Source organism: Echeneis naucrates, chromosome 22 (assembly GCF_900963305.1).
Source record: "Echeneis naucrates chromosome 22, fEcheNa1.1, whole genome shotgun sequence".
NCBI classification, from domain to species: domain Eukaryota; kingdom Metazoa; phylum Chordata; class Actinopteri; order Carangiformes; family Echeneidae; genus Echeneis; species Echeneis naucrates.
Window position 1 is genome coordinate 21,919,084 of NC_042532.1, and position 24,678 is coordinate 21,943,761.

The 24,678-nt window shown below is 47.1% G+C and overlaps 4 protein-coding genes across 12 annotated transcripts; 1 reads left to right on the forward strand and 3 right to left on the reverse strand.

The window, feature by feature from the left end:
* Positions 1-2: 2 nt before the first annotated feature.
* On the reverse strand, positions 3-6,104 carry traf3 (TNF receptor-associated factor 3). The gene is made up of 14 exons (XM_029493213.1): positions 5,821-6,104; positions 4,443-4,605; positions 4,200-4,365; positions 3,982-4,033; positions 3,789-3,893; positions 3,433-3,597; positions 3,232-3,312; positions 3,074-3,148; positions 2,889-2,981; positions 2,661-2,801; positions 1,843-2,020; positions 1,421-1,764; positions 1,064-1,255; positions 3-934 (listed from the first exon to the last, which is right to left on the reverse strand). Exons 2-14 carry the CDS (start codon positions 4,600-4,602, stop codon positions 899-901), a joined length of 1,788 nt encoding a protein of 595 aa, XP_029349073.1. The 5' UTR covers positions 4,603-4,605; positions 5,821-6,104; the 3' UTR covers positions 3-898.
* Positions 6,105-6,412: 308 nt separating this feature from the next.
* rcor1 (REST corepressor 1) lies at positions 6,413-9,862 on the reverse strand. The gene is made up of 13 exons (XM_029493223.1): positions 9,273-9,862; positions 9,126-9,185; positions 8,892-8,972; positions 8,739-8,791; positions 8,494-8,655; positions 8,276-8,394; positions 8,048-8,126; positions 7,927-7,977; positions 7,707-7,853; positions 7,534-7,611; positions 7,383-7,440; positions 6,980-7,233; positions 6,413-6,857 (listed from the first exon to the last, which is right to left on the reverse strand). Exons 1-13 carry the CDS (start codon positions 9,442-9,444, stop codon positions 6,813-6,815), a joined length of 1,359 nt encoding a protein of 452 aa, XP_029349083.1. The 5' UTR covers positions 9,445-9,862; the 3' UTR covers positions 6,413-6,812.
* A 59-nt stretch (positions 9,863-9,921) lies between these two features.
* On the forward strand, positions 9,922-12,128 carry ankrd9 (ankyrin repeat domain 9). The gene has a single exon (XM_029493225.1). It carries the CDS (start codon positions 11,044-11,046, stop codon positions 11,866-11,868), a length of 825 nt encoding a protein of 274 aa, XP_029349085.1. The 5' UTR covers positions 9,922-11,043; the 3' UTR covers positions 11,869-12,128.
* On the reverse strand, positions 10,228-24,176 carry tecpr2 (tectonin beta-propeller repeat containing 2). Of its 9 annotated transcripts, XM_029493205.1 has the most exons (29): positions 24,021-24,176; positions 23,071-23,180; positions 21,835-21,975; positions 21,467-21,595; positions 21,225-21,359; positions 20,951-21,108; positions 20,676-20,829; positions 20,436-20,588; positions 20,215-20,347; positions 19,857-20,065; positions 19,452-19,671; positions 18,795-19,032; positions 18,416-18,656; positions 17,997-18,236; positions 17,856-17,923; positions 17,655-17,770; positions 17,298-17,471; positions 16,396-16,576; positions 16,162-16,303; positions 15,855-16,080; positions 15,670-15,759; positions 15,485-15,582; positions 15,279-15,414; positions 14,701-14,772; positions 14,095-14,243; positions 13,850-13,991; positions 13,621-13,770; positions 13,217-13,397; positions 10,228-11,889 (listed from the first exon to the last, which is right to left on the reverse strand). In XM_029493205.1, exons 2-28 carry the CDS (start codon positions 23,149-23,151, stop codon positions 13,246-13,248), a joined length of 4,128 nt encoding a protein of 1,375 aa, XP_029349065.1. In that variant the 5' UTR covers positions 23,152-23,180; positions 24,021-24,176; the 3' UTR covers positions 10,228-11,889; positions 13,217-13,245. The 9 variants fall into 9 exon arrangements, 8 of the variants coding, with proteins under 8 accessions (XP_029349065.1, XP_029349066.1, XP_029349067.1 ...); XM_029493206.1 differs by lacking the exon at positions 10,228-11,889 and having other exon boundaries at positions 12,292-13,397; positions 21,228-21,359; XM_029493207.1 differs by lacking the exon at positions 10,228-11,889 and having other exon boundaries at positions 12,292-13,397; positions 20,676-20,826.
* Positions 24,177-24,678: the final 502 nt, after the last annotated feature.

Below are 24,678 nucleotides of genomic sequence, written 5' to 3' on the forward strand. Positions count from 1 at the left end.
GATTCTTGGTGTTTTCTCTTTATTTATACCGTCACACATTAACAATCAAACTGTGCAAATGGATCAATGAGTCTGATTAATTTTGTCAATACTGAGAAACCTGCAGAAGCCACAGAGGAGATCCAGATCTGGGTGACTCAGCTGGAATCAACTGAAACTCTAGTGTTGTATTTTCCTCCAGTTTCAAACTTATTTGAACAGACCTTTGAATGAATGTGTGTAGAAACGATGGATGTGTAGATGTTGGATCAGAATTCACCCTGCAGCCTGATGGTACTGGTTTCCACTCAGTCACAGAGGAAACGGATCTACAGGAAGTTGTGTACTGCTGCTTTTTACACACAGAGGCACAGAGAATCTTTACTGGAAACCGTTTCAACTAGATTTTACTGGTCTGAAATAGTTTGCACTGAGTTCGACTACTCTGGTCTATTCCAGTCTGTCCAGAATTTCTGTGGCCCTCTGCAGCTGTGGTAGATTTCCCAGCATGCCAAACAGGTAATAAACAGGAAGTAAAGCTTGATGCACAGCATCAGTAATGAGCAGCAACAACATTCTTGCTGCAGTGGCCATGCTGGCCAAAGTGATGTCACCATAGTAATGTCATGGTAACACTGTTCCACACACTTGTGCACATGTACACACACATGCGCACACACACGCAGACACTCACACACCTACAGTTCTGTAGTCCATTAGCCAATCAGAGGAGGACCCGCCGTCTGGTCTGAATAGAGTTCAAACTGATTGACTGCTTCCTGTCTTGACTCTTCCTCAGTTCTGTCATGGTTGCCAGCAAGGACATCACCATTCTGTCCCATCACTTTTTGTTTTGCTGGGTGTGGACAGGTGGACTGATCTCAGACCAGCAGGTCAGGGATCAAGGGGAGTCATGACATCATGGGTCAGGGAGGTCCGAGGTATCCACAGTAACCTGTCAATGAAGTCATCAATACAGATTAATCCTGCTGTTAACTTGTCTCTAGACCTTTATATCTAATCCCCGGAACTTTTTAACTACTCCTATTTATCCTCAGTACCAAGAGTTGCTGCATGTCCTCACCTTGATGAAGATGGTGTCATCTTTAATGTAGCTGCCGGTCTCCAGGACACTCTGAGACACAAACAGAGGACAGCCGGATGCAATGTTCATCTCTGCTGCAGGACGTCTGAAGCTGCTGCTGTTGGGATCAGGTTTAAAGGCATCACCCAGGTGTTTCCTTGATGGACCCTGGTCCATCAACATCAAAGTTACCTGACACAAAGACAGACACAGGCAAAAGGACACTGAGACTCCTTCAGTTTGGTTCTATGGCAACAACCGGAGAGACCCAAAAGACTCAGAACAATTCACTTCCAAAACAAGGGGCTAGAGCTGAGTTAATAACCACCCAGTAACCAACTAGTAAGTAATGGGTACCTTCTGTTTGAAGGGCCATGGCAGCAGTGCATCGTATTCACCCCTCATCACCACAAAAAACAATGACAGGTGCGTTCCTTTGCCCATGCCATCTCCGTTCAAGTAGACTCGAGCACACATCTTGTATCCGAAATATCCGGTGTAAAACGGCTGTGAATATAGTGACAACGTCTTTGCTGCCACTGCTTCCTGTTTCCGTCTCTTGTAGTCCCGGATCTTCCATATCAGAGTCCCATTGTAGCTCGCCGTCTCCAGCACCTGAAAACGCAGGTCCATGTCTGCCAATCGGATCTCATGGACACTGAGCATGTCGTCATGCCGATTCAACTGAGTCTCCAGGGGGGCTGCAGGAAAGTGGATATTGTGTTATTGATTGACAGTGAAGACCTCAACATCTATCTCCAGGCAGTGTGTGTTCTGACCCAGTGTGTGTGATGAGGATCCGGTTCCGGTGCGGCCTCCTTGTTCCAGAGCACTGAGCCTCGTCCGTACGTTCTCCAGAGTTCCTCTGAGGTCTTCCACTTCCTCTCTGAGGAGACGAAGAGAACGAAGCTCCAGCTCCACCTCCAGGAGCTTCTCTGAGTGAGAGCTCATCAGTTTCTACAGGAAGAGTTACATGTCACCTGTTTGAACCCCTGCTTCCCCTTTACGCTACACCTTCACCTTCACAGTTTTATAAAATAATCTCAAAACCCTCTTCTGCCTGATTGTTACTTTGTAACCTTTCAGTTTACAAAATTGTGTGTTTTTGACCTTCAGGGCCACCGTAGGAATTTCATCAAGCCTGAAAAGAAATTTTGATAACGTGCAAAAAAGCTGAAATGCCAGAAGCTCCAATTATTCATCATTAATAAAAGTGAACAAGAACGAGCTGAGGTGTCTTATTGTACTGTAGCCAGGCTCAATTGATTCCACTAATTCATTTAAGTATCAGCAGCAATAACTAGGTTAGGTTAGGTTAGGTTAGTTAGGTTAATGTGAATAAGAGCGTAGAGTTGTGCCTTTGTGCCCTTTTAATTTTTGCACTATTTAGATGTATTTTATGTCTAGATTTTGAAATGCAATTTTGATTCTCTGTGTGCCCTGTACATATTGTAGAACTGACAATGAGCACTCTTTGACTTTGACCAGACCTGCTCTAAATATAAAGAACACTGGAGTGGCACCACCTTAATAAATGTTGATATTCTTGTTAGATGCAAATACATGACCCTCATTAGTTGTAAATTAGCAGCAGTACCTGCATGGTGGTCAGTTTCTGTTCCATCTGCCGGTTCTTATCTCTCAGCTCTTCGTTCTGGTTCTCCAGCTCAGACAGACGACTGCTGAGAGCAGGAAGAACCTTATACCTCTCCATCATCTCACCTTTAATGTCCTCGACCTAAAATACACAGAAATCACATATCTCACCTGGACCTTTGCAACTTTTGTCTGCATGGCTTTGATAGGATCTGGTGGCTACAGCTACCTTGTTTTCCAACAAAGAGTTCCTGTTGGCCATCAGTCTCAGGTGTTCAGCTGCAAAGGTGGACTCATGTTGTCTCATTTCCTGGTTCAAACCCTAATACACAAAGACAAAGCAGGTTGAGGTGATGCTACAGACCTCAGGCTTTACACTCAAGGGTTAGTCAAAACAGAATGATGAGATTTTACCTTGAAGGTGCAGCCGTAGTGGAGGAACTGACAGCTCACTTGAGCTTTGGGACAGTCGTGTTGGTGATTGGACAGCTACAAGAGAATTCGAGTCAGTCGGTACCTTCAGCTCATTCACAGTCATGTGACTGGACAGTGGAGATAAACTGGGAAATTACCTCACTCCGGGGGAGGGAGGAGAAGGAGCAGTGGTTTGGACAGGACACTGGGAATGCTGGACACACCGTCTCTTTGTGTTTCTGAAAAAAGACATTTCATATGGAAGACATTTGCTTTTCCTCAGCTAGGCCACAGATCTTTACAAGAGTCACTAAACCTAAAACTAGTCCCTAGAGCTCAGCAGTAATGTCACAGCCTACCGGTAATTCAGTCAGGGGCATCTTGGTCTTGCAGAACTCACAGGTGGTCTCTCTGTGTTTACATTTCCAGTTCAGGTGGTCGGGAATATCTTTTCTCATCATTCGTTCTTTACATTTACCAAGTGGACAGGGCACCTCAAAGAAAGGACACACATTCAGGTGGTCCTACAGAGACAGACAAGTGACACAGACAGATGAGAGAGCTTTTACATTAACCATCACCATAAACCTCTCTAACATTTCAATTTCTGCAAGTGTGATGTTCCTGAATCACTAAATGGAGAACTGTTCTGCTAAGCAACTCAGTGAAAAGGATTCTCTGTTGACATGGAAACAGTGTGTGAAGAAGTTCTCACAGGTATCTGGTGCAGACTCATTTGCTCCTGACAGCCGTTGGGTTCACTACGACAGTAAACCTTTAAAGCCATGATCTCCCGATGGCAGCAAACGTCTCTAAAGATCTCAAAACACAAACCAGAAGATGTTCAATAACTGATCTATAATCTGCAAACTAGACTGACTGGTGCTGTGATATAAGCGCAGGCCTACCTTGTCTTTAAATAACGGCTCCATGTCAGCTGGACACACTGGGTTGGACTGACTACAGGGGACAGAGGACATGAGGTTACTGAGTCAGCTGAGACAGACCTGACAGGGTCTCTGGTGCAGTTCTTCCTCTGGTCAGAGGAAGAACTGCCCCCTTCAGGTCTGGACTGGGTCAAGCTGCACGACCAGTGGAGTGGAGTGTGGACCTGTGTCTGTGTCACCTGAGGATGCTGTTGATGCAGCTTTGACAGAAGCGGTGCCCACACTCGGTCTGGCGGGGCTGACACAGGACCAGCCTGCAGACTTCACAACAGTACTTGGGCTCCGGAGTCTCTACGAAGTGGTCTCTGAATCCCTCATGAAGGGGCAGGAACCCTGCAGGGACCCCTGGAGACGGACACATCAGTTAGCGGCTTCAGCCTGCAGCTCCACAGAAGATCAGCAGCCATGATGGACCTGGTTACCTTGAGAACCAGCCGGGTCACTGGGAGGCCACAGATTGGCTGGACGGTGAGAGGGCAGGGTGATGGGAGGGGCCACAGTGAGAGAAGTGGCCAAGGAGGGCGCCACCTGCTGGAGGGGAATCTGCACCTCCCTCCCATCAGCACTCCTCCCCGCTGACATGACCTAGGGTTAGGGTGGGGGGGGGGGGGGGCAGTTAACTTAAAAATAAAGACTCACCCTGTCTGCACATGCTCGGAAGAGCCCAGCTAAAGGCATGGCTGACACAGTGAGAACAGAGAGACAACAGACGGAGAACAGACAAAGAACAGACAGACAACAGACGGAGAACAGATGGAGAACAGACAGACACTAGACTGAGAACAGACAACAGACGGAGAACTGGATCCTGTAACTTCCTGTGTATATCATATTGTTACTATAGAACTTTTTGCTTCCTGTTTCTCGTTAACTATTGAAATGAAACGTTCTGATTCTGATATCTGGTGCTGAGTGAGTCATTTGGAGCTTTTATTTTGAAGTGTGCACTCAGTGTGTGTGTTGATGGTGCAGTCAGAGGAAAAGCCCCGAGCTTCCCCACAACTGAGCCATGAAAGGAAGTGATGTGTTTCTGTTTCTGTGTGTTGGGTGTAAAACAGCTGATTGTGTTGTCAGGATGAAGGTCAAAGGTCACTTCTTTTGTGTCCTCTAGTGTGAGGCTGCTTTGTGACTTTTGCTGGATCAGAGATCATGTGATCCACTGTTCTTTCGGACGTCTTCATCAGGACATCATGGACGTGTTTGTCCAACCGTCCAAATGTCAATCATACAGTGAGTGAGAGGAAAGGGATCATTCCACCTTACAAGAGTCTGAACTCTGTTTTCTTGGCTTAGCCTGAGCTAACCCTGGACCTGATCACTGGTCCTGGTTCTATGGTGGACCTGATCACTGGTCCTGGTTCTATGGTGGACCTGATCACAGGTTCTGGTTCTATAATGGACCTGATCACTGGTCCTGGTTCTATGGTGGACCTGATAACACGTCCTGGTTCTATGGTGGACCTGATCACAGGTCCTGGTTCTATGGTGGACCTGATCACAGGTCCTGGTTCTATGATGGACCTGATCACTGGTCCTGGACCCGTGGAGTCCACCACACCAAAGATGGCCTTTGTGGATGCATACTGCCCCTCCCCCCTACATCCATCTGAGGGACCCCCCCACACAGTGACGTAATCTGATGGACCCCCCCACTCTGATGTAAACACCGACTGATGCTAACTGTTAGCTTCGTTAGCTCTTGTCTGCTATCTCAAACCGCTGACACTAGCTAACGGGTTCTGCCGGGTTCTGTTGTGTTCTGCTGTGTCTCCACTGATGTTCTACAGTCTGGGGACTTACATGAATCTCCTCCGCAGGCCACAGCTCAGCTCGGCAGCTCCTCGGCTCGGTGGACTCTCCGGGACTCAAACCGTCAACCCGCCGCTGCCGCTGCCTCGGAGCCTCCAGGCCTCAGGCGAACTCTTCATGGTCCGGGTTTAGGTTCGGGATTCTCTGCCTCTGTTGGTCTCCGTCTGAATCTGAGAGAGAAGTCACTCAGATCCGATTCGGAGATCCAGCGGCAAGGACTGAGCAAATCACACTGGAAACCCCCTCCGCAGCTTCCGCCCAGGAAATCCCCCAGCTGCCCGGGACGGGACCAGGCCGCCGGGGGGCGCTGTTCCCCTGCAGGGTCATCCGCCGGATCACCACCAGATCTGTTTTCATTCCTGAACAAGAGCACCTTGTTCTCTTTCCCGGACTGTCTTTGGTTTTTGTTCCTGATGATAAATCACTCTTTTTGCTGAGGTGGATCTGGGTTCAGGTGTGGACCCTGAAAACTGTTCTGACCAAACAGCATCCCAGAAACTCAGCAGCTGAGAATCTGAAGCCTCAGCTTTGAACTGAAATCAAATTTGAAACGAAGAAAGGGGTGACCAGGAGTCACTGAGGGCACTTTTCATGAACTTTGGTTTTATTGTCACATCTCTAAATGTCCTAAAATCCGTAAAACAGAATAATGACACCTGAGTGACATCATCCAACATGGCTGCTTTAGTTTAATATTTCCACTCCCCAACAAGCGCGCACACACACAAACAAAAAATGGAAAATCAAATCAGCAGTTTTACAACAGAAAATATGAAAAATACAGAAACCAGGCCCCTCCAACTTTGACTGACAGGTCATGTCTGATTTCTGATTGGTCCAGAGAGAACAGTGATGACAGGGGACAGTTAATATCTCCAACTCACTCATTCAATTCATTGATAAAAGCTCAACATACTGACAGAAATTAAAACATAAAAGAAAATTATGACATCATAAAACTAGAGGGGCGGAGCCAGAGTATCTCAGGAGGCCAGAGGCTTCTGGGAGTTCAGCGGAGAGGCCGAGTCCTGCAGGACAGAGGAGAAACAGTATAGTTAAAGCACAAACCGGCCAAGCAATAAACCAACTAAGAACCCACAGGTGCAGGGGATTCTGGAATTTGTAGTACAAATCTCTAACTCTGCCTCACCTCCTTTATCTCCTTGGTGGTAAGCTCCTCCTCCTCAGTAGGACACACTTCCATCTTCTCTTCCATCTTGTCCTCCTCTCCTCCCCCCTCTCCATTTCCTCCCTCCATCCCATGTTCAGCCTCCCACTCCTGAAGAACCTCATCCAGATTAAATCTCCGTCTGTAGTTTACCAGGAAGTTCTTCACCTGAACCACCGACTTGTTACCAATCACATCAGAGATCGCTTGGAAGTCCCGCCCATACTTCCTGATTGCTGCATAGGATTGGATGTGAGGAAGAGTTACTAGCCAATCACGACCAGATTGTAATGAGCTGTGATCCCTCTCTCTGTCCATCCAAACGTCTGTCTGTCTGTCTGTCTACCCCCCATTGTCACTGGTCACAGGTTGTTTAGTGTGTTACCTTGTACAGCAAGCAGCTGCTCCTCTGTGGTCCAACGAGTATTGAACTTCTGATTCACCTAAAAGGAAAAAGAATCAATGGACGTGAGGCTCAACAACAAACAACAACAGTCATGCTGTGTCTGCTTGTTGTGTTGTGCTGCTGTGGTTACCTCCGGTTGCCTGAACTCATCAACTCCAGAGCTGAGCTTTTCCTTCAAAGAGCTGTTCGTCTGTTTGATGGTCTGAATCTGAGGATTAGAGTTACAGAGACAGATAGGTGAGAGACAAACTGGGAGATCTCGAGACAGGTGAGCCAAGAGGCAGAGTGGACAGAGAGACAGACCTGTCTCTTGATGGAGACCAGCTGACAGTCCAGCTGTCTGATTAGTCCCTGAGCAGATGAAGATGAGAGAGAAACAACGTCCTGCTGATTCAAAAACATCCCTCTGGGGGGACGCTTCTTCATCCGCTGAGACGCCTTACCACCAGACTGAGAGACAGAAAGGTTCAGAGACAGACAGCTAATCTAAGGCAGGTGATAAAAGTGTTCAGGCGATAATTACCTTCAAAACAGCTGCTGGTTTCACCTCTGACCTTTCTGATCCAGAGCTCACCTGAAAACAGTTTAAGAAAACAGTCAGTAAACGGTAAACAGTAAACAGTAAACAGAAAATAGTCCTTTACCTCTTTCTTGTCATCTTTACTTTGGTCACACTCTGTGTCACTCGGGGGATTTCTGTTCCCATCTTCAACGTCATCATCGCTGAAATACAAAGTAGGAAGTAACCCTAACCCTAACCCAAGTTCAATGTTTCCAATGTGAAGGAATTCACTTGAGAGGGTTAGCTGTAGTGATCGTATAGTGATCTTGTTGTGTTACTCGTCACATTATCTGTGCAGGTTGCCACTCACCTGTCATCTCTCTCCCTCTTGTGTTTCCGGCTTTGTCGGTCCATCAGGCTGGTTTTACTGCGACTTTTCTTCCAAGAATAATAAAACCGAACCAGACTGGCCATCGACTTGTCAGGTAACTACAGGGACACGGTGTTAGAATATGAAATACCATCTCATTTCAGGACAGAAAAGTACTGATCAGGGACGTGAGTGAACTGGTTATACTGGTGACGAACCATCTGCTGGATGCGGTGGAAACTCTTGCCGTGGAAGCTGAAGGCCTGTTCAAACAGGACTCTGTCCTCTACTGTCCACTCATCAGGAAACGGGGTGAAGTTCGGCAGATCAGCCAGAGACTTCTCAATGTTGTGTTTGTGCCAGAAGAGCATCCCCAGTGCCTGAAAACCAGGTGATGCTGGTTATACTGGTTTACTGAGACCTGCCTCATCAGGATCATACATTTTACCGAAGTAGACTCTACCTGCTCCATGTTGTAACCGTGTTTCTCTTTGGCGATGGCGATGTATTCGTCCACTGAAACACAGACACTGACACTATCATCTGTTCACACACTTTCATGTTTGCGGGTAAACTGTGGACACTCATTACTCATGGACTGGATGTAGCTTCTTACACTGAGTCTGGTTTAAGCAGCTGCTGGGGATCCAAACCAACATCCCGAGGTTTTCTCTGAGCTGGGCCGCCTGGGCCACTTCTGACAACACAGAAAAACACAAAGAGCTCTTCGGTCCTGCTAAAATCTAAGATCTGGTCTTTATTTGGTGTGAGATGTCCTGAACTAGTATCACGCAGCTCGATAGTTCCCTTGTTCGAGGCTACCACCACCGAGCTGTGTTTCCTTTCTTACCAGAGTCAAAATCCGGAACCACGGCCTGATACTGCGGTCCGACCCGCATCCCTCCTCCACCTGCTCACACAGAACACACCGTCCTCAGAAACACACTCAGAAACACACTAAGTCCTCGGCAGAGCCACGGTGATCGAGGCTACCCACCATGCTCCTCGTCGCTGCTGGATCCTGAACTTCCTTCTTCCCAGCAGCTGGTGCTGGTTCCATTACCGGACAGATTCTTTGGGTTCGATGCCCCCCCGAGGCTGCCGCCCGCTGGGGCTCTGCCTCTCCTTTTCCCCGGAGCCTCCGGGTTTCTCTCCAGCATCGCCGGCATTAGCAGCGCGGAGCCAGCCCGGAGGAAACGCTAGCTGCTAATTCCGGCTAACCGAGAGCTCGTTAGCTTAGCTGCTCTGTTAACTTCCCTTGGTCGGGTGAGCAGTCTCAAACCGGACCGAGTCCGGTCCGGACAGCAGCTCAGAGGGACGGGCCGGGGCCGGGGCTCGGCTGGGGTGGATCCGTCTGATGGAGCCGAGTGTTCGGGTTGGAGCTCAGCTGCTGCTCACACAGAAGCTAACTGATAATCCGACACACACCGACAGGAAAAAGTTCCGGAACAGACACCGGAACCAGAAGAGACCAGATGACACCAGGCATCACGGCAACACCGCATCTGCCAATCCAGAGCCCAGACAACCGATCAGGGATCAAAGTCTGTGGGGCTGATCGGTCAGAACACAGTGTGTGTGTGTGTGTGTGTGTGTGTGTGTGTGTGTGTGTGTGTGTGTGGGGGGGGGGGGGGGGGTTATTGACTATTGTGACTACTGTTGATCGCCATAATTATAAAAATAAGTTTTAAATTAGAGCTGAAAGTCAAAAAGCTGTTTTCGACAAGTTTCTTCACAGACTGAAGAGAGAGCGCGCGCTCAGTGTTCAACAAAGGAGAGAAACTTCACAGTAGAATGATGATGATGATGATGATGAAGATGATGGCGATGAGTTGTTCGGTCTTAACTGTGATGTGATTGGTGGAACCAAGACGTCGCTTTTTGACTGTAGTTACACCGAGTGAACAGCAGGCAGAGCAGGAGAGCTGATTTTTATTTTGGTAATGATAATGATGACAATAAAGATAATGATAGTATAACTTGTTCATTCATCCAGCTTCTCCTCTGTTCTGTTTCCGGGTCACGGGGGTTCTGGAGCCAATCCCAGCTCACCCTGGAAAGGTCTCCATTCCATCACAGAGACAGACCGACCTACGGACAGTTCAGAGTCATCAATGTACCCAAACAGGATGTCTCTGGAGGCCCCAGGCCGGGAACCCAACCAGGACTTGCTTGTTGTCGTGAACAGAGCTAACCACTATGCTGCCGTGCTGCCTTGTATAACTTGTTACATCCTGATAAATAGAAACAATAACATGACAATTGATAAACTTATAAAATTCTCTCATGAGACTCATTAGATATTCATGTTGTTAAATCTTTGATGTTTACGTTTTGATTCTGTTTGTTGTTTACTCTTTCATGAAGGAAAAGATGATACATGGATTCAGGTAATATGACCATATAAGGACTGTCCTCAAAGTTCATTTTTTTAAAAACACACAGAACTTTTATTCTTACAGTTGTGAAGTCTGAAACAGGATTCAATCTTCACGTTGTCGAACACACACAGACACCCTCCCTCTACAGCAGTTTAAAGGACGGTATGTTCCCTATGTAACGTGATAGTGACGTGTGAGCGACTCAAGTTGCCTCCTGCACCAAAACAAACATCCACACATGGAGCTGAATGTTGAAGTGGGCAGGGCAGCAGACGGGGGGGTCAGGGGAGCAGTTATAAAAGTGTGGAGGAGCTGAGGACGAAGGTTTGACTGAGACTCTGACTGAACCCGACCGTCTCCATTAGACCAGCTGTCTTCTCAGGTGTGATGCCGTGGCTCCTGTCCTCTCAGTTGGACCGTGTCTCTTCATGTCCATCACAGCGTCAGTGTGAACGGACGGCGTTCTCTTTCTACTGCGCTGTCCGGGAGCAGCTGGCAGTCTGGCTGCTGGAGGACATGCGCAGTATGGAGGTCTTCTGCTGGGAGGATGGACACCCTCGACCCTTCCTGCCCTCGGAGGCGCTGCTGTACGCACTCGTGCACGACCACCGGGATTATGCTCGTTACCTGCTTGACAGATACTCTGTGAGCGCGCTCAGAGTGCCGCGCTGCACCTTTTGCTGCCGCAGTGGTGCACCGCACCTGAAGGTGGCGGTGCGTTACGACCGTGTCTCTATTCTCAGTACAATGGTTGAAACTCTGAAGGACTGCAGCTCGTGGAGCGAGCGGCGGGAGATGTTGGATGCCTGCGGTAGCTGCTCACATGTGGCTGATTCGGGGAAGACCGCGGTAGAGGTGGCAGTGGAGCTGTCGCGTCCCGACTGTCTGCTGCTGTTGCTGGTTCACGGCGCGCAGCCCGAAGGACTCGAAACGGCGCTGCAGACACTCATGTCTTGCAGTGCATCACAGCGGCGTCATGCGCAGCGCTGCCTCGACTTATTGCTGCTTTTTCTGCCCAAACCGCCACGACTGCAACACCTGCAGGAAGAACCGCTGCGCTGGCAAAGCCTGCTGGGCAATGAAGTGTTTAGCTGGCTGTGTGGTCTGGGACCGCCTCCTCTCCTGTTGCAGGCTCTCCGGTGTCTGGCCCAATTTGGTCCAGATCAGCTCAGCACTCTGCCTGACTTCCTGCAGTTGCACAGCTGGCAATGACATCAGGTCGTCACTGGACTGCTGTGATTGGACAGAGTGTTGATGATGTAAATACCATGTAGATAAAGACTGAAACAGAGCAGATCATTGATCACTATTGTGATGGGCAGGAGGAGCCCAAACCTAGATATACAAGGTTTCACCTGACAAGGCTGTAAATGATCAAAGAGACTGATTATCAGTTACAGAGAGAGAGAGAGAGAGAGAGAGAGAGAGAGAGAGAGAGAGAGAGAGAGAGAGAGAGAGAGAGAGAGAGAGAGAGAGAGAGAGAGAGAGAGAGAGAGAGAGAGAGAGAGAGAGAGAGAGAGAGAGAGAGAGAGAGAGAGAAAAAAATAAAGTCATGATTAGAAAAATATTTGGTTTGTTCTCATTTTGCTCCTGGGGGCCGAAACACTAATCAATCAGCAAGAACCTGACACTGTGTCAGTGTTTAGAGATGTTTATTATGTTAATGAATGACATCACACAACATCAAACCAATCAGCTGACAGCATACTGACATCATACAGAGTCAGAGTTGCTTCGCTTTTTGTGGTGATCAGTAAAAAGCTCTTTGCAGAACCACAGTCCACTGCAGGCCCCACAGACCACTACAGTCCACCACAGTACATGACAGACCCCTACAGTTCACCAGTCACCCACTGACCCAGAAAATTCACTATATTCTACTACAAATGCCTGCCGTCCAACAGTCTCTGGAGTCCACAAAAAGTATAGGTTATTTTAGATCTAAACTTCTCTTAAAAACACATGTTCATGAAATCAAAATTTTTACACGATCTTCACAAAGTGGTCCCTGTCGTTGGGACTTCTGCAATTACCATGGTAACTGAGACAGACAGGCAGGCATGTAGGCAACTACCTGTGGCGACACTGCCCACCAAAGAAGCCACTAGCAATTTCAATGAGACATTAAAAGGGAGAGATCTGTTGAACATGTCTGATGGTTCAGTCTGGCCCAGGAACAGCTAGAAACCAGTTTTACTGACCCCTACACTTCACGCTGTGGGAGTCCTGTTTGAGTCTACTGATGTGGCCTTCAGTGTCACACAATGCAGACCAAGATATCATTCAATACATCAGATGGACTGGAACATGAAAAGACCAGTCCCTCTCTCAGGAAAACTAGACTGAACCAGATTAGAATTTTGGTTTGGGGGGGTGGTTAACAGCATTCTCACCAAAAGATTAAAGTGCTTTATTACAATAAAATAATTCAAGTCCTTGCAGCCAGTTATGCTCTCTGTATTGGCCATCTTGTTTCAACTTTAATGTTATTGGAAATGATGTCACTGTGATATCACAGTGTAATACAAGGTGAATCCAGTTCCGGTGAATCAACACCTACCAGCAGTGATATCACAGTGATGTCTCAGATCAAATCAATTCCCATTCCTCATCAACATCCTCCCCACTGAGGGCAAGTCCTGAGGAGGCAGGTTTACAGGGAGTCTGTGGTAGGAGCTTTGTCAACCGACGGGATAATCCACCAATAACAGTCACCGCCCACAACTCATCTTCTGGAGTCACTGGAGAGAGACAGACAAAATGTATAAACCGTTTTCCCGATGTCAATGTCAATGTCAGGTTTATTTAAAAACACATTGTTTTTAAGTGGCCGACCAAAGTGCTGACAGTAAAAAAAACAAAAAAACAAAAGCAAACAAACAAACAAACAAAAAAAAAAAAAAACGTAACATATAAAACATCAAACCAAAATGTAGAGCGATATAACAAATTAACTAGTCTTACCAGTTAAGCAGCTGGCAGCTCCAGGGATCTTCTTCCAGTAGTCTCCTGCTGGGTTCCGATCACTGACTCCAAACCTTCGAGCCAAATCACCGTTTACACAGCGAACCCAAACGGTTCGACAACTGAGGACCAGCTGGGCCACAGCTAGACCTGAAGGTAGACAGGTGGTAAAAACAGACAGGCAGGTGTTAAAAACAGACAGACAGGTGTTAAAAACAGACGGGTGTACCTGGCACTAGCTCCCAGTCCGTTCCCACGGGCATCTCATCACTGAGTCCAGCTCTGACGAAGACACTTCCTCTGTTGTCCAACGCCCAGAGGAGACGGTCGTTAGGACTCGTCTGAATACTGACCAGCTGCACTCCTATTGGCTGCCGAGTCATGATGTCACAGTTACTGGGACAGCTAAGATGGTTCTGTATGGATCCAAGGTATTATATGTACAGGTGGGTCTATGTGGATCCAGACTATTACCTGTGCAGGTGGTTCTATGTGGATCCAAGCTGGCAGCATCATGCTCGGGTTCAGAGGTTGAGTTCCGACTCTGAAGTAAACCACTCCTCGACTATCGACAGCCCAAACGTTCTGGCTGCCGCAACTCACACTGACCAGACGAACATTTCCTGTAACACATAGATGACTGGAGAATCAGTGGAACCTCGCTGACAGAATGGCCTAAATTCAAACATGCTCAGAAGACCAAAGAACTTTAACAGTCTCAAGACATGTGAAGGCTCCTTCAACATTTACACCTCAGTTTCTCAAAAAAGGATCTCACAGTAACACAGACCACCAGAACCTCCAGAATCCTGTACGTACCTTGAGAACAACTACACTTTAGAGAGATCTTTGTGAAGTCCCTTTGTGAACTGCTGACTGACCCTTGATGGCCATGAAACATCTTGGAAACCACTGAACAATCTCAAAAGTTCCACCGAAACAGCTTTATTGCAGGGACTCAAAAATGTTCCACAAACTGTCTGGTGTCTGTGATGAAACAATGTCCAGATGGAACGTAAGCAGGACCAGATTCTAGGTCAGGCTGTTTTGGGGATCTTACTGACAGACTATTCTACTTACCTTTGACCTCTGAAGACCTTCTGCTGCTGCAGCTGTCAACACAGACTGAGCCAAACAGATCTGTGACTGGTTCTGGGCCAGGATCAGAATCAGATCAGCAGGTGAATCACAGTGAGGAACTTTTAATTCACTTTCTAAATAGGAAAAAGTTTAGACCAAGGTTTTTCCCTACAAGGACTGAGCAAGAGAGAGAGCGAGAGAGAGAGAGAGAGAGAGAGAGAGAGAAAGAGACAGATCGGGTGTGAGACAGAGCGAGGAAGACAGAAAGAGAGTGTGAGAGAGGCAGAGAGACAGACAGGGGGAGAGAGCAGCACCCTGATAGTGAGAAGGGCAGAAGAACTAAAAACAGATCTGACCCAGTCAGGTTAGGGTTTGACACACACACACACACACACACACACACACCGATCTCCAAATTTCGGGCCTGTTACACAACCTCCGCTGTCAGTCAATGTGACGGGGAAACACAGCTGTGTGTGTAACCTAACTCCGCCTCCAACACAAATACTGACCAATCACAACTCAGACAAATATCCTCCACCTGTGCAACAAAACAAAAAAACAATTCAGGTACATACCAAGCTGGCTGAGGTCCAGGGGGGTCCAGTGCAGTCCAGTGGGACAGGATGGAGACACTGTTCGAATATTGACTTGACCATGAGTGTCCAAACCCCACAGAGCATCACGACACGCAGACAGGTGAATCAGCTCCACCTGAAGGACAACACAGGAGAGTGAAGACGAACCAGGAAAAACTTGTAAAGCAGGTGAGACGTGTTCCTACCTCCGGAGGCAGGGGGACAGAGGACGGTCGCAGCTCTCCATCCTGGTCCCAAACACAGAACAGATCCTTCCTGCTCTGAGCCAACCACAGAAACGTACCTGAGACACACAGGTAGACTAATGGTCAGGTGTGTTTGTGTGTCATATGAAAGTGTGCTTAGACTGTCTGATGTCCAGGTGTCTTGCCTTCTCTGTGAGGCACAGCTGAAGATGTGACGAATGTCCACCTGGTGGCTGAAACGGTTCCTCTTGGAACAACGTTCTGCCAGAAAGTTCCTGAAGCAATGGAGCACAAACAGCACCTGAGAAACAGAACCAGGAACCTGAACTCTGGCATGTTGACATATTGGACTCTGCTGTACTCTACTGACCCACAAGGCTGCCACGGGCCAGGTGCAACTGGTTTCGTCCTGATGCCACCCAGACTCCGCTGGCGTTGGCGCTTACCAGACTCGGCTGGCACTGCGAGTACTGCGAAAGGAAGGCCACCACACGTTCCACTGGGGCCCTGGTTACTGTAGCAACACTCTGTGTGGCCTGCAGCAGTGTCTGGAACAGACTACCCTGATCGAATACCACGTAGTCTGAAATACTGATCTGATGAATAGACAGAGAGACGGGCTCCTGAGATCAGACAGAGGAGAAGGCAGTTCCCCCCTCCACAAACTCCATATGTACCTGCCACCAGTGGTCATCGTCTCCCTGCGGTCTGGAAGAACAGATCCCTGTCCTGAACCACAGGCTGCCACTGGCATCCAGGGCCCAGGCCGTCCCCCCATCTCCCAGAGAGACGCACATCAACTCCAGACCCTGAGCCTCACTGAGACACACACATACACAGGCAGATACAGACAGTGGTTTGTTGGGAACATGAACTTAGTCCACAGTTGTCCTGTGGAGCAGTGGACATACCTGACAGTGTCGTACTTCCAGCCCTCCCCCTCACTGCAGTAGCTGTTCAGTCCCTCTCTGTAGAATAGAGCCTGGTGCTCACTCAGAGCCCAGACCACACCCCCTCTGACACACACCTGGCTGAAGACACAAGGGGAGTCCACCTTCACAGAGCGGGCGCAGGGACGCTCCACACTCAGACCTGTGGGTCAGACACAGAAGTTACTTCAGGTCATCAGAGGGTGTTGGCACTGAGCTGCTATTGCATTCAAAAGAATCTCTGTCAAATAAACCAAAGTCCTGGTTTCCTTTTCGAATCCTTGCTCAGGCCTCTGTGAAATAATGATGAGGAGGCTGAACCTTCCTCACATCATTTTCTGCACTGTCTTCTTCTGTGGCAGATTGGCTCCTGTTGACTCCAGCAGCAGAGTCATTTTGATCTGGACCAGTCCTGGTCCAAAAGCAGCTGGCCTCTACTGGTCACAGAGAGACACTACAGCTGCTGGTGAACTAGTCCAAAACCAAACCAATTCTCAAAGACAGAAGAACTAACAGATGACTACGGGTGCAGCCACCACTGGAGCAACAAGCCAAATATTTGAATTTTAGAAAGAGGAGCTGAGACTGAATGACTGATATTAGTTTCACTGTGAGTCAGCCACTGAGAAACAGTTCAGTCTGATGATGGTGTTTCAGAGGGCTCCTCCTTATTTGAGTTCTCAGCACTTCAGGGAAGAACCCTGTTGTTAGTATTCTCAGAATTACTGTAACACTTTTTCTCATTGATTTCCTTTGCTGTGTTTCCATTTCTTTCAGATTTTGAGTCACCAAACTTTGAAATCTGAATCCATCTTTTCCTTCAACACTCCCCCATTATTCTTTTGAACAAGCAAGCTGTCTGACCTGCGTGATGTCACAGTCACCTGTCTGCAAGTAGAGGTCCCCATTGGTCCTGATGATCCAAGCGGAGTCGTCACTCAGAGCAACGAATGCTGTTTGTTCCACTGCTTTGTACCAGTGACGCTTTCCTTTCGCCGACACTTTGGCACAAGCAAATGCTGTCATGCTCTTCTGCTCCACCTTCCACAGCAGGTTACCTGACGGAGTTATCAACAATGAGCATCCAGCTAATGCCAGATACAACCCAAGATAAACCTGCACAGCTATTCACATTAATCCAGGTGTTCTAACAGGAAGCTTCTTATTAACTCAGATCATTAACAGCAGATCAATTACAAACCAGAGGGCAGAGACCTGCCATGTGATCTTGCGCAACTCACCTGAGGGTGATAACGCCACCTGATGGACATTGTCTTCAAAGCGCTGCCAATTGAGTCCAGTTTCAGGCAGAGCACTGCAGAACAGTCCCCCTTTAAAATCCAGACACCAAACATACCTGAAACACACGTCAACTGTCAGTCACCTGCTGACTCACCTGCCAGTCACCTGGAGACTCACCTGTCAGTCACCTGGAGACTCACCTGTCAGTCACCTGGAGACTCAGTATTCCACATCCTGGTCCTGAGTAGCCCATCCAGCTTTCTGCCAACTGGAACAATAAAGAAAAAGTTATTTTAAATTCTGCTGAGAGTCTGACCTGGTCAGGTTTGTGTCTGTCTCACCTGGTCTGTTTTGTGTCTCTCGCTTTCCTGAGCTCCCTGGCCCATCGGTCTGTCTACCGGTTCCTGTCTCTGATTGGATGGACAGATGTTGGCATCCCCTCGGCCACCAGCAGCAGTCACACTGTGACAATAGATATCTCCCTCTTCATCACTGCATATACTGTGTTCTTGGTCCAGAGGGGACATAGTGGAAAAGAACATCTGGTCTTCCAGACCAGCAGGGGGAACTGGGCTGTCCTCCTATAAACAAAGGAGGTCGATACATAAAAACATGAATAAGGTCTAAGGATGGGGACGTCAGGACGTCCTGATCAATGTACCTCAGACTGTCATGTCTGTCTTTCATTCTCCCTGCCTGTCTTTCAGTCTGTCTGTCTGTCTGTCTGTGCTCAGAGACAGAAACCTCACCATCCACACACCTCCTCCTCTGGTCTAATTAGAGGGCTCAAAAACTTGTCCTCCTGATCCTTAATTGGCTGCTGCTCATGTCCATCCTCTTCCTCAGTGTGATGCATATAGGAGAAGGTGCACTCCAGCAGAAGATCCACATCTGGGGTTGGAGGGACAACCTCCTCCTCTGGACCAGGACCACAGGCCTTTCCTAGTATCAACTCCTTCTCAGCACACTGGCAGAGCAAGGATTCTGCTGGAAGAAAGCAGCTGGGACAAGAAAAAAAGATGCGACAAAGTGACACCAGGCCTGATGTCTCAACATGATCTGGTTCTAGATCATTTGCACTGAAAATGGCCATCACAATATCTGCTGGTATAATAAGATGATTTTTTCATCAAACTAACCCAGACTCCATATCTGCGCTGCCATTCCCTCCTCTGTCTGAACCTCTCCCTCCTTCACCCAATGAGTCCTGGTCTTGGTTCTGTTGTGGAGACTCCTGGTTATGGAGGTCCAACCCGATGAGGGAGGCTCTGTCACTCAGAGGAGTCCCACTTCCTCCATCACTACAGCTGCTGTCTTGGACTACAAACATGGAGTCTGAGCAGCTGCTCTCAGAAAGACCGTTCCCACTGCTGCTGTCTGAGGATATACAGGAGGACATAGGACTAAGGGAGTTAGTCTCTCTCTCTCTGACTGAAGGGACTGATCATGCTCTTTGATGCTTTGTCTCAAAGTTTTTCTTTCCACTTTGTTGTCGTAGTTGTTGAAAAAATTGGTAACGTAGTTGTTACAATTATTGTGCTATTATTTCCTAATTTGCTGTTGCTGGTGTAGTTGTTATAATTGTGGTGTATTTGATATAATTGTGTCCTTGATGTAATTGTTGTGCAGTTGTAGTCATGGTAATGTGGAAGTACTACGTGGTAGTTGTGTTGTTGCTGTGGATTTACTGTTTAGTTGTAGTGTAGCTGTTGTCATCATTTTATAGTTAATGCAGCTATAGTAGTAAATGTTTAGTTGCATAGTTGTGTCATTGTTGTTTTTTTTCAGTCTCTCACCTCTTCGTCTCCTCCTCTTCTTCACTCTGACAGCCTTGACCACCAGCTCCTGCTGCATCTCCTCCTGACCCAGGGGGGCACTGTAGCGTTGAGTGCTGAGCTCAGGGAATGAGGTCACTGGGGTATTTCCATGGAGACTTTCCCAGGAAGTGACAGAGCTGCTGCGACTACGAGAGCTACTGGTAAGGAGTCCAGACCGCTGTCCGAGCTGCTCCATCACCTGAAATGTCACAAGGCGAAAATTGACTGCTGAGTTTACTGCATAGATACACATATAGAGAGACACACACACACACATATTTATATATACACAAACACAGATAGTTAGGTTGTTGTATCAATCTGAATGTACTCTATGTAATTATACATATTATTTATAGATGTATACATGCATTGAACACTGACAGCTGTGTCCAGCTGCTCTTCCTGCTCTTCCTGCTCTTCAGCCTCCTCCACTTCCTCTTTGCCTCCCTCCTCACCAAATCCCTCCATACCCCCGCCCTCAACAATGATAGCCATGGTTCTGATAGGCTGAGCTGTCTCCACTGAACCTGTTGCTGGAAGGATGGTGGGCGTGGTCAAAGGTGAGGACAGACGCATTGAGAGTTCGGACACTAAAGATGACATTCAGACAGGAAGCAACATCAGTATGATGAGTTTTAACACAGTGAGTACTGAGCCACCATGTCTTAAGCAAGAATGTCAGAAGAAGTCAAGCTGATAATATATGGACTCCCAGCAGGCTAGTGGGGGCTGGACTCACAGTTTGAAGCCAGTCCCTCAGGGCTATTGGACAGACGGATGATGTCTCTGTCCCCTTTCAGGACAAAGATCTCATTGTCACAACACGACACTGATACAATGTCTCCACTGGTCTCCAAGGCTCCGATTATAACCTGAAAACATCAAAAATAAGAAACAAATAATGATTGACATTTACATATGTCAGCAAAACCACACACAGACCCACACAGCACCAGTGACCTCATGGACACAGTCGAAGACGTAGAGACTGTACTCGTTCCAGCTCAGGACCCAGCTCTCCCTCAGGAAGCAGTTCAGCAAACCCAGCTGACGTTCTGAGGGACGGTACCCCCCCCCAGGACCGGGACGAGGAAAAAGCTGGAACTGAGGGACCTGAGGAAGACACACATACAGGTGAGGGGAAAACAGGTAGACTGACAGAAAGACAGGTGACGGGGAGAGAGAAAGTCCCCAATGTACCTGTGAGTTAAAGAGTGGTCTGAGCAGGTGAGTTTCCTCCACCTGTCCCCTGACATTAGTTCTCCATAGTCTGAGTCCAGGTCGAGCTGCAAACACCTGAAGATCACTCTGTTTACACAAAGCTGGCAGGAAGCAGGCACCAAACCGACCACTACTACAAACACAGCACAAGTACAATGTTTACTAATACTGTAACAAGAGTACATAGAATATGTGTATTTATACGACAATGTACTAATCGTGTGTTCTGTAGGTCAAGTGTGTTTTGTGTGTACCTCTTGCGGGGCCTGGTGCCCAGCTGCTGGACTTCCCGTCTTTGCGTGCAGTAGAGCAGAGATCTCTGCTGGGTGGACACCAGCAGCACCTGGTGACTGTACTCCACCTGAACCACACCTGAGGACTCCTCCAGCAGCAGCACAGGGTTACACACTCCCTGTGCTCACCCACACACATACACACACAAGATGGAAATCCTTTGAGTAACAATGGTCTCTAACCAGCATTGTGGAGTGAACTAGCTGACCCTGAGGGTGAGGAACATTGTAGTGCCACCTGGTCAAGGTCCAGAGCTGTGAAGATGACCCGACCTTTATCATCTCCAGAGAAAAGTTTCATTCCATTTGTGCTCCATGCCAGTGATGTCACTGAACCTCTGTGAAGGCCAACCACATCAAACCGCTTCAACTACAGACAGACAAACATGTAGAGAGAGTGTGACAGGTTGACTATGGAAAGAGAGACAGGTACAACAGAGAGAGAAAGAGGTCCAGGGCCCTTGTGGATCTTCTCACTTGTTTGTTGCGTCCTGGAAGTGGAGACACCAGGTGGAAGACCGCCACCCGACCTGAAGCTGTTCCCACGGCAACCAGATCATCAAAACAGCTGAGTAGCTTCACAGCTGTGATCGCATCACACTTTCCCTACAATACACACACACACAGTCAGTGTCTCGTTCAGAATCTGGAACCAGGATTAAGCGCCAACTAACTGAGACATCTGGCTCGGGGTCTTGGTGAGGAGACCCAAGTAACATATTTCCGGATTTAATCTAGTTTGTTTTCTTATTCGTTTTTTAAATTGTCATCAGAAGAATGTCCTGATCTAGAACCAAGCTGGACCTCTTGTAATGACAGGCTTAGCACCACAGAGGAACACTTACCTCTAGACTGTATTTGTTCATATGCGCCAGGCGGCGACAGTACAGGTAGAGCATGCCGATACTGCTGCCCACTGCCAGAAAGTCGTTGCTGCTGTCCAGAGCTGTCAGGTAAACCAGGACAGACCTGAACCCACGCTGGACCTGGCATGAGACAGAAGCCTGCTTCAGAGGGTCATTTTCACAATGGCAACAGTTCAACAGAAGCACACATAAGATTGACCTAGAGAAGGTGAAACGACCGCTAACATCCTCGGTTCTGACTTGGGAAATCACACTTTGGCTCAGTGGTTAGAGGGTGGGATGTTAATGAGACCAGTCTGAGCCTTATCTCTGTGACCTGAAGCATCTTACTACAGAAAATATCAATGAGAGGATAGCGGCTGTAACCATGAAGGAGGAACATGGTCAGACACCGACTAAAACCTCCAGACCAGGATTGGGATTAAAGCTCAGAGTTATTCTAGAAAACCTAGAAAAACACCATCACACCACATTAATCAAACTTCTCTTGAATGATAGTTTCACATCAATTGTCTCCTCTTCTCTTTGCTGTACTCAAACAGTAAACATGGATTGTCCCCTCTCATTATTTTTATTAGAATATTCAATAATTTATACTTTGCAGACACTCATTCACACTGGACTCATGGAGACCCATGCCATTTCAGAGGGGCTAGTATGGTTGAAAACTCGGTTCTGGTATGTTGTCTATCCCAGTGCAGCAAGACAGAGGTTCACCTGTGACATTAACCCTTTAGTTCCGGCGGACCTCACCTAGTCTCAAGCCAAGCATGAAGCAGGACATGATTAAATCTTTTGATAGAGCCATATTCCTCTGTTTTTATGTTTTGAAGTTGTCATGTTAAACAATGAAAATCTTAACTTTTAAGTTTGTATGTCCCTGTAAAGGAGGGGGTTCAGATCAAAGATGAATTATAATCATGAGCCCCTTCCTGGTGTTTCTTTTCTTCTGTTCAAATCAAATCAGATTTATTTGTATAGTGCCAAATCATAACAAAGTTACATCAAGGCATTTTACATATAATGCAGGTCTAGACCAAACTCTTTATAAAATTATTTTAATTGTTATGATTTAGTGCTATACAAACAAATCTGATTTGATCTGGTCCCAGTTGATCCAGATTGAGCTGAGCTCATTTGGTCCAGACATCAGAAAGTAACAAAGGAACTGTTGTGTTTCAGTAGGTATAAGATGGCCTGGTTTTCAGTTCATACCTTAGCTGGGATGGCGTTCAGCAGGTAGTAAAGTGGGCAGAACTCTCTCAGGACTGATGGAGAGGTCGGCTGGGCCGCCATGTTTCTGCTGGAGTGGCCTAAGACGAATCCTGGAAGATTCAAAGAACTGAATAGCAACTTCAAAACTCCCTAGGTCCCACTGAGCTGAAGGAATTCTGCACCAAACTGCATACAAAAACCTGCAAAACCTTCTATCTCTAATTATTGTTGGCCAACACACAATGTGGTTAACATAAAGAGTCCCCACATTTACTGCCATGAAATTTGGATTTCTGGTTTGTTTACACCTTCTCTTATAATAGTTTTAGTTGGACTTTGGTTTGATTAGTCGGATGAATGTTATGATCCCTGATGAATTGGCTGCACCAAACTCATTTACAAAGATTTGCAATTAAAGGTCTCCCTGTTCATTGCCTGACAATACAGGGCACAAACACAGGACTTTTACAGTGATGATCGGGTCCTGTGTTAATGGTCCAGTCCTCCATGAAGACGTCTTCCTGGGGGGACTGACGGAGGGCGGTGACGTCCCGTGTGAACAAACAGATCATATTAGACACCATTCGGACACATTTTGGCTAGACAGACATGCGCCGAATGAAAGTGATTTACTTAAATCGTGTGATGAATTTTACAGTGCTGTAAAGACGCTGAACCGATTCAGCCCCAATCAAACGAAATGCTAAATCGGTGATGAGTCGGAAGGAAATTTGAATGACGCTGCCTGTGTCCGCGACAACGGCAAAATGTGTTGACGTAGGGGATTGTTCTGAAAATGACAACGGAATAAATCACAATTTCAACAACACTAATAAATAAAAAAGCAAGCATCATTCTGTTAACGAAGCTCACTTCTCATACAGACTAGCTAGCACCATAGACCTGCTAATGGAGCATTAGCAGCCGAAGACAGACGTTGGGTGACTTACTGAAAATTACTGTGTCTGATCCGTCAGATTTTGTCACAGATGTTTTTATTCCAGATTAACATCGAAGCACTGATAGGAATCGTCGCCATAATCATAATAGAGAAGCCATCCTGATGCAGTCAGCAAACTGCGCCACCTGCCGGTGACGTAAATAAACTGGCCTTGATGTCAGATTTTTTTACGTTTAAAGTTATTTATTCTTTACCACACGAACTATGAATGCACGTGTTATTAACTGTTCATATGGACACACGTTTCTTATTTAATTGGGTTTAAACGCTGCTGGAAGATTAGTCATGAAATTCATGTAGAAATGAATGACAGGAAGCGGAAACACAGAGCGTTGCTTGGAAAACTTGGAAGCAGGATTATCCCGTTCCATTGGAAATAGAAGTGCAACATTCCCCAAACTCTGGGAAGTGCAAAGTGTGTTTTCAAACAAAACATTTTTTAGATTGGCTCTTAATTTCAAATTAACCTAGCGTCTTTCTAATGGCTGTATAATAGTGGGAAAAAAATCCTAAATACACACGGACACTTCCGAACATAACTTGTTATTATGACTATGATACAATTTTAGAACAAAATCGACTTAGAGTGCATTCCAGTATAAAATATCTGTAAACATTAACTGTAAACATTCCCTACCACAGAATGA

Coding starts and splice junctions, on each gene's coding strand:
- traf3 (XM_029493213.1), bottom strand. CDS start 4,602: ATGTCAGCGGGGAGGAGTGCTGATGGGAGGGAGGTGCAGATTCCCCTC. Junction 4,366..4,442: donor TGACCCGGCTGGTTCTCAAG/GTAACCAGGTCC, acceptor GTCCGTCTCCAG/GGGTCCCTGCAGGGTTCCTG. Junction 3,313..3,432: donor TGCCCCTGACTGAATTACCG/GTAGGCTGTGAC, acceptor GTCTTTTTTCAG/AAACACAAAGAGACGGTGTG.
- ankrd9 (XM_029493225.1), top strand. CDS start 11,044: ATGCCGTGGCTCCTGTCCTCTCAGTTGGACCGTGTCTCTTCATGTCCA.
- rcor1 (XM_029493223.1), bottom strand. CDS start 9,444: ATGCCGGCGATGCTGGAGAGAAACCCGGAGGCTCCGGGGAAAAGGAGA. Junction 9,186..9,272: donor CAGCAGCGACGAGGAGCATG/GTGGGTAGCCTC, acceptor CTGTGTGAGCAG/GTGGAGGAGGGATGCGGGTC. Junction 7,441..7,533: donor ATGAGTTCAGGCAACCGGAG/GTAACCACAGCA, acceptor TTTTCCTTTTAG/GTGAATCAGAAGTTCAATAC.
- tecpr2 (XM_029493205.1), bottom strand. CDS start 23,151: ATGGCGGCCCAGCCGACCTCTCCATCAGTCCTGAGAGAGTTCTGCCCA. Junction 17,771..17,855: donor AGTCTCCAGGTGACTGACAG/GTGAGTCTCCAG, acceptor CGTGTGTTTCAG/GTATGTTTGGTGTCTGGATT. Junction 14,773..15,278: donor CCTGGACCTCAGCCAGCTTG/GTATGTACCTGA, acceptor ATCCTGGCCCAG/AACCAGTCACAGATCTGTTT.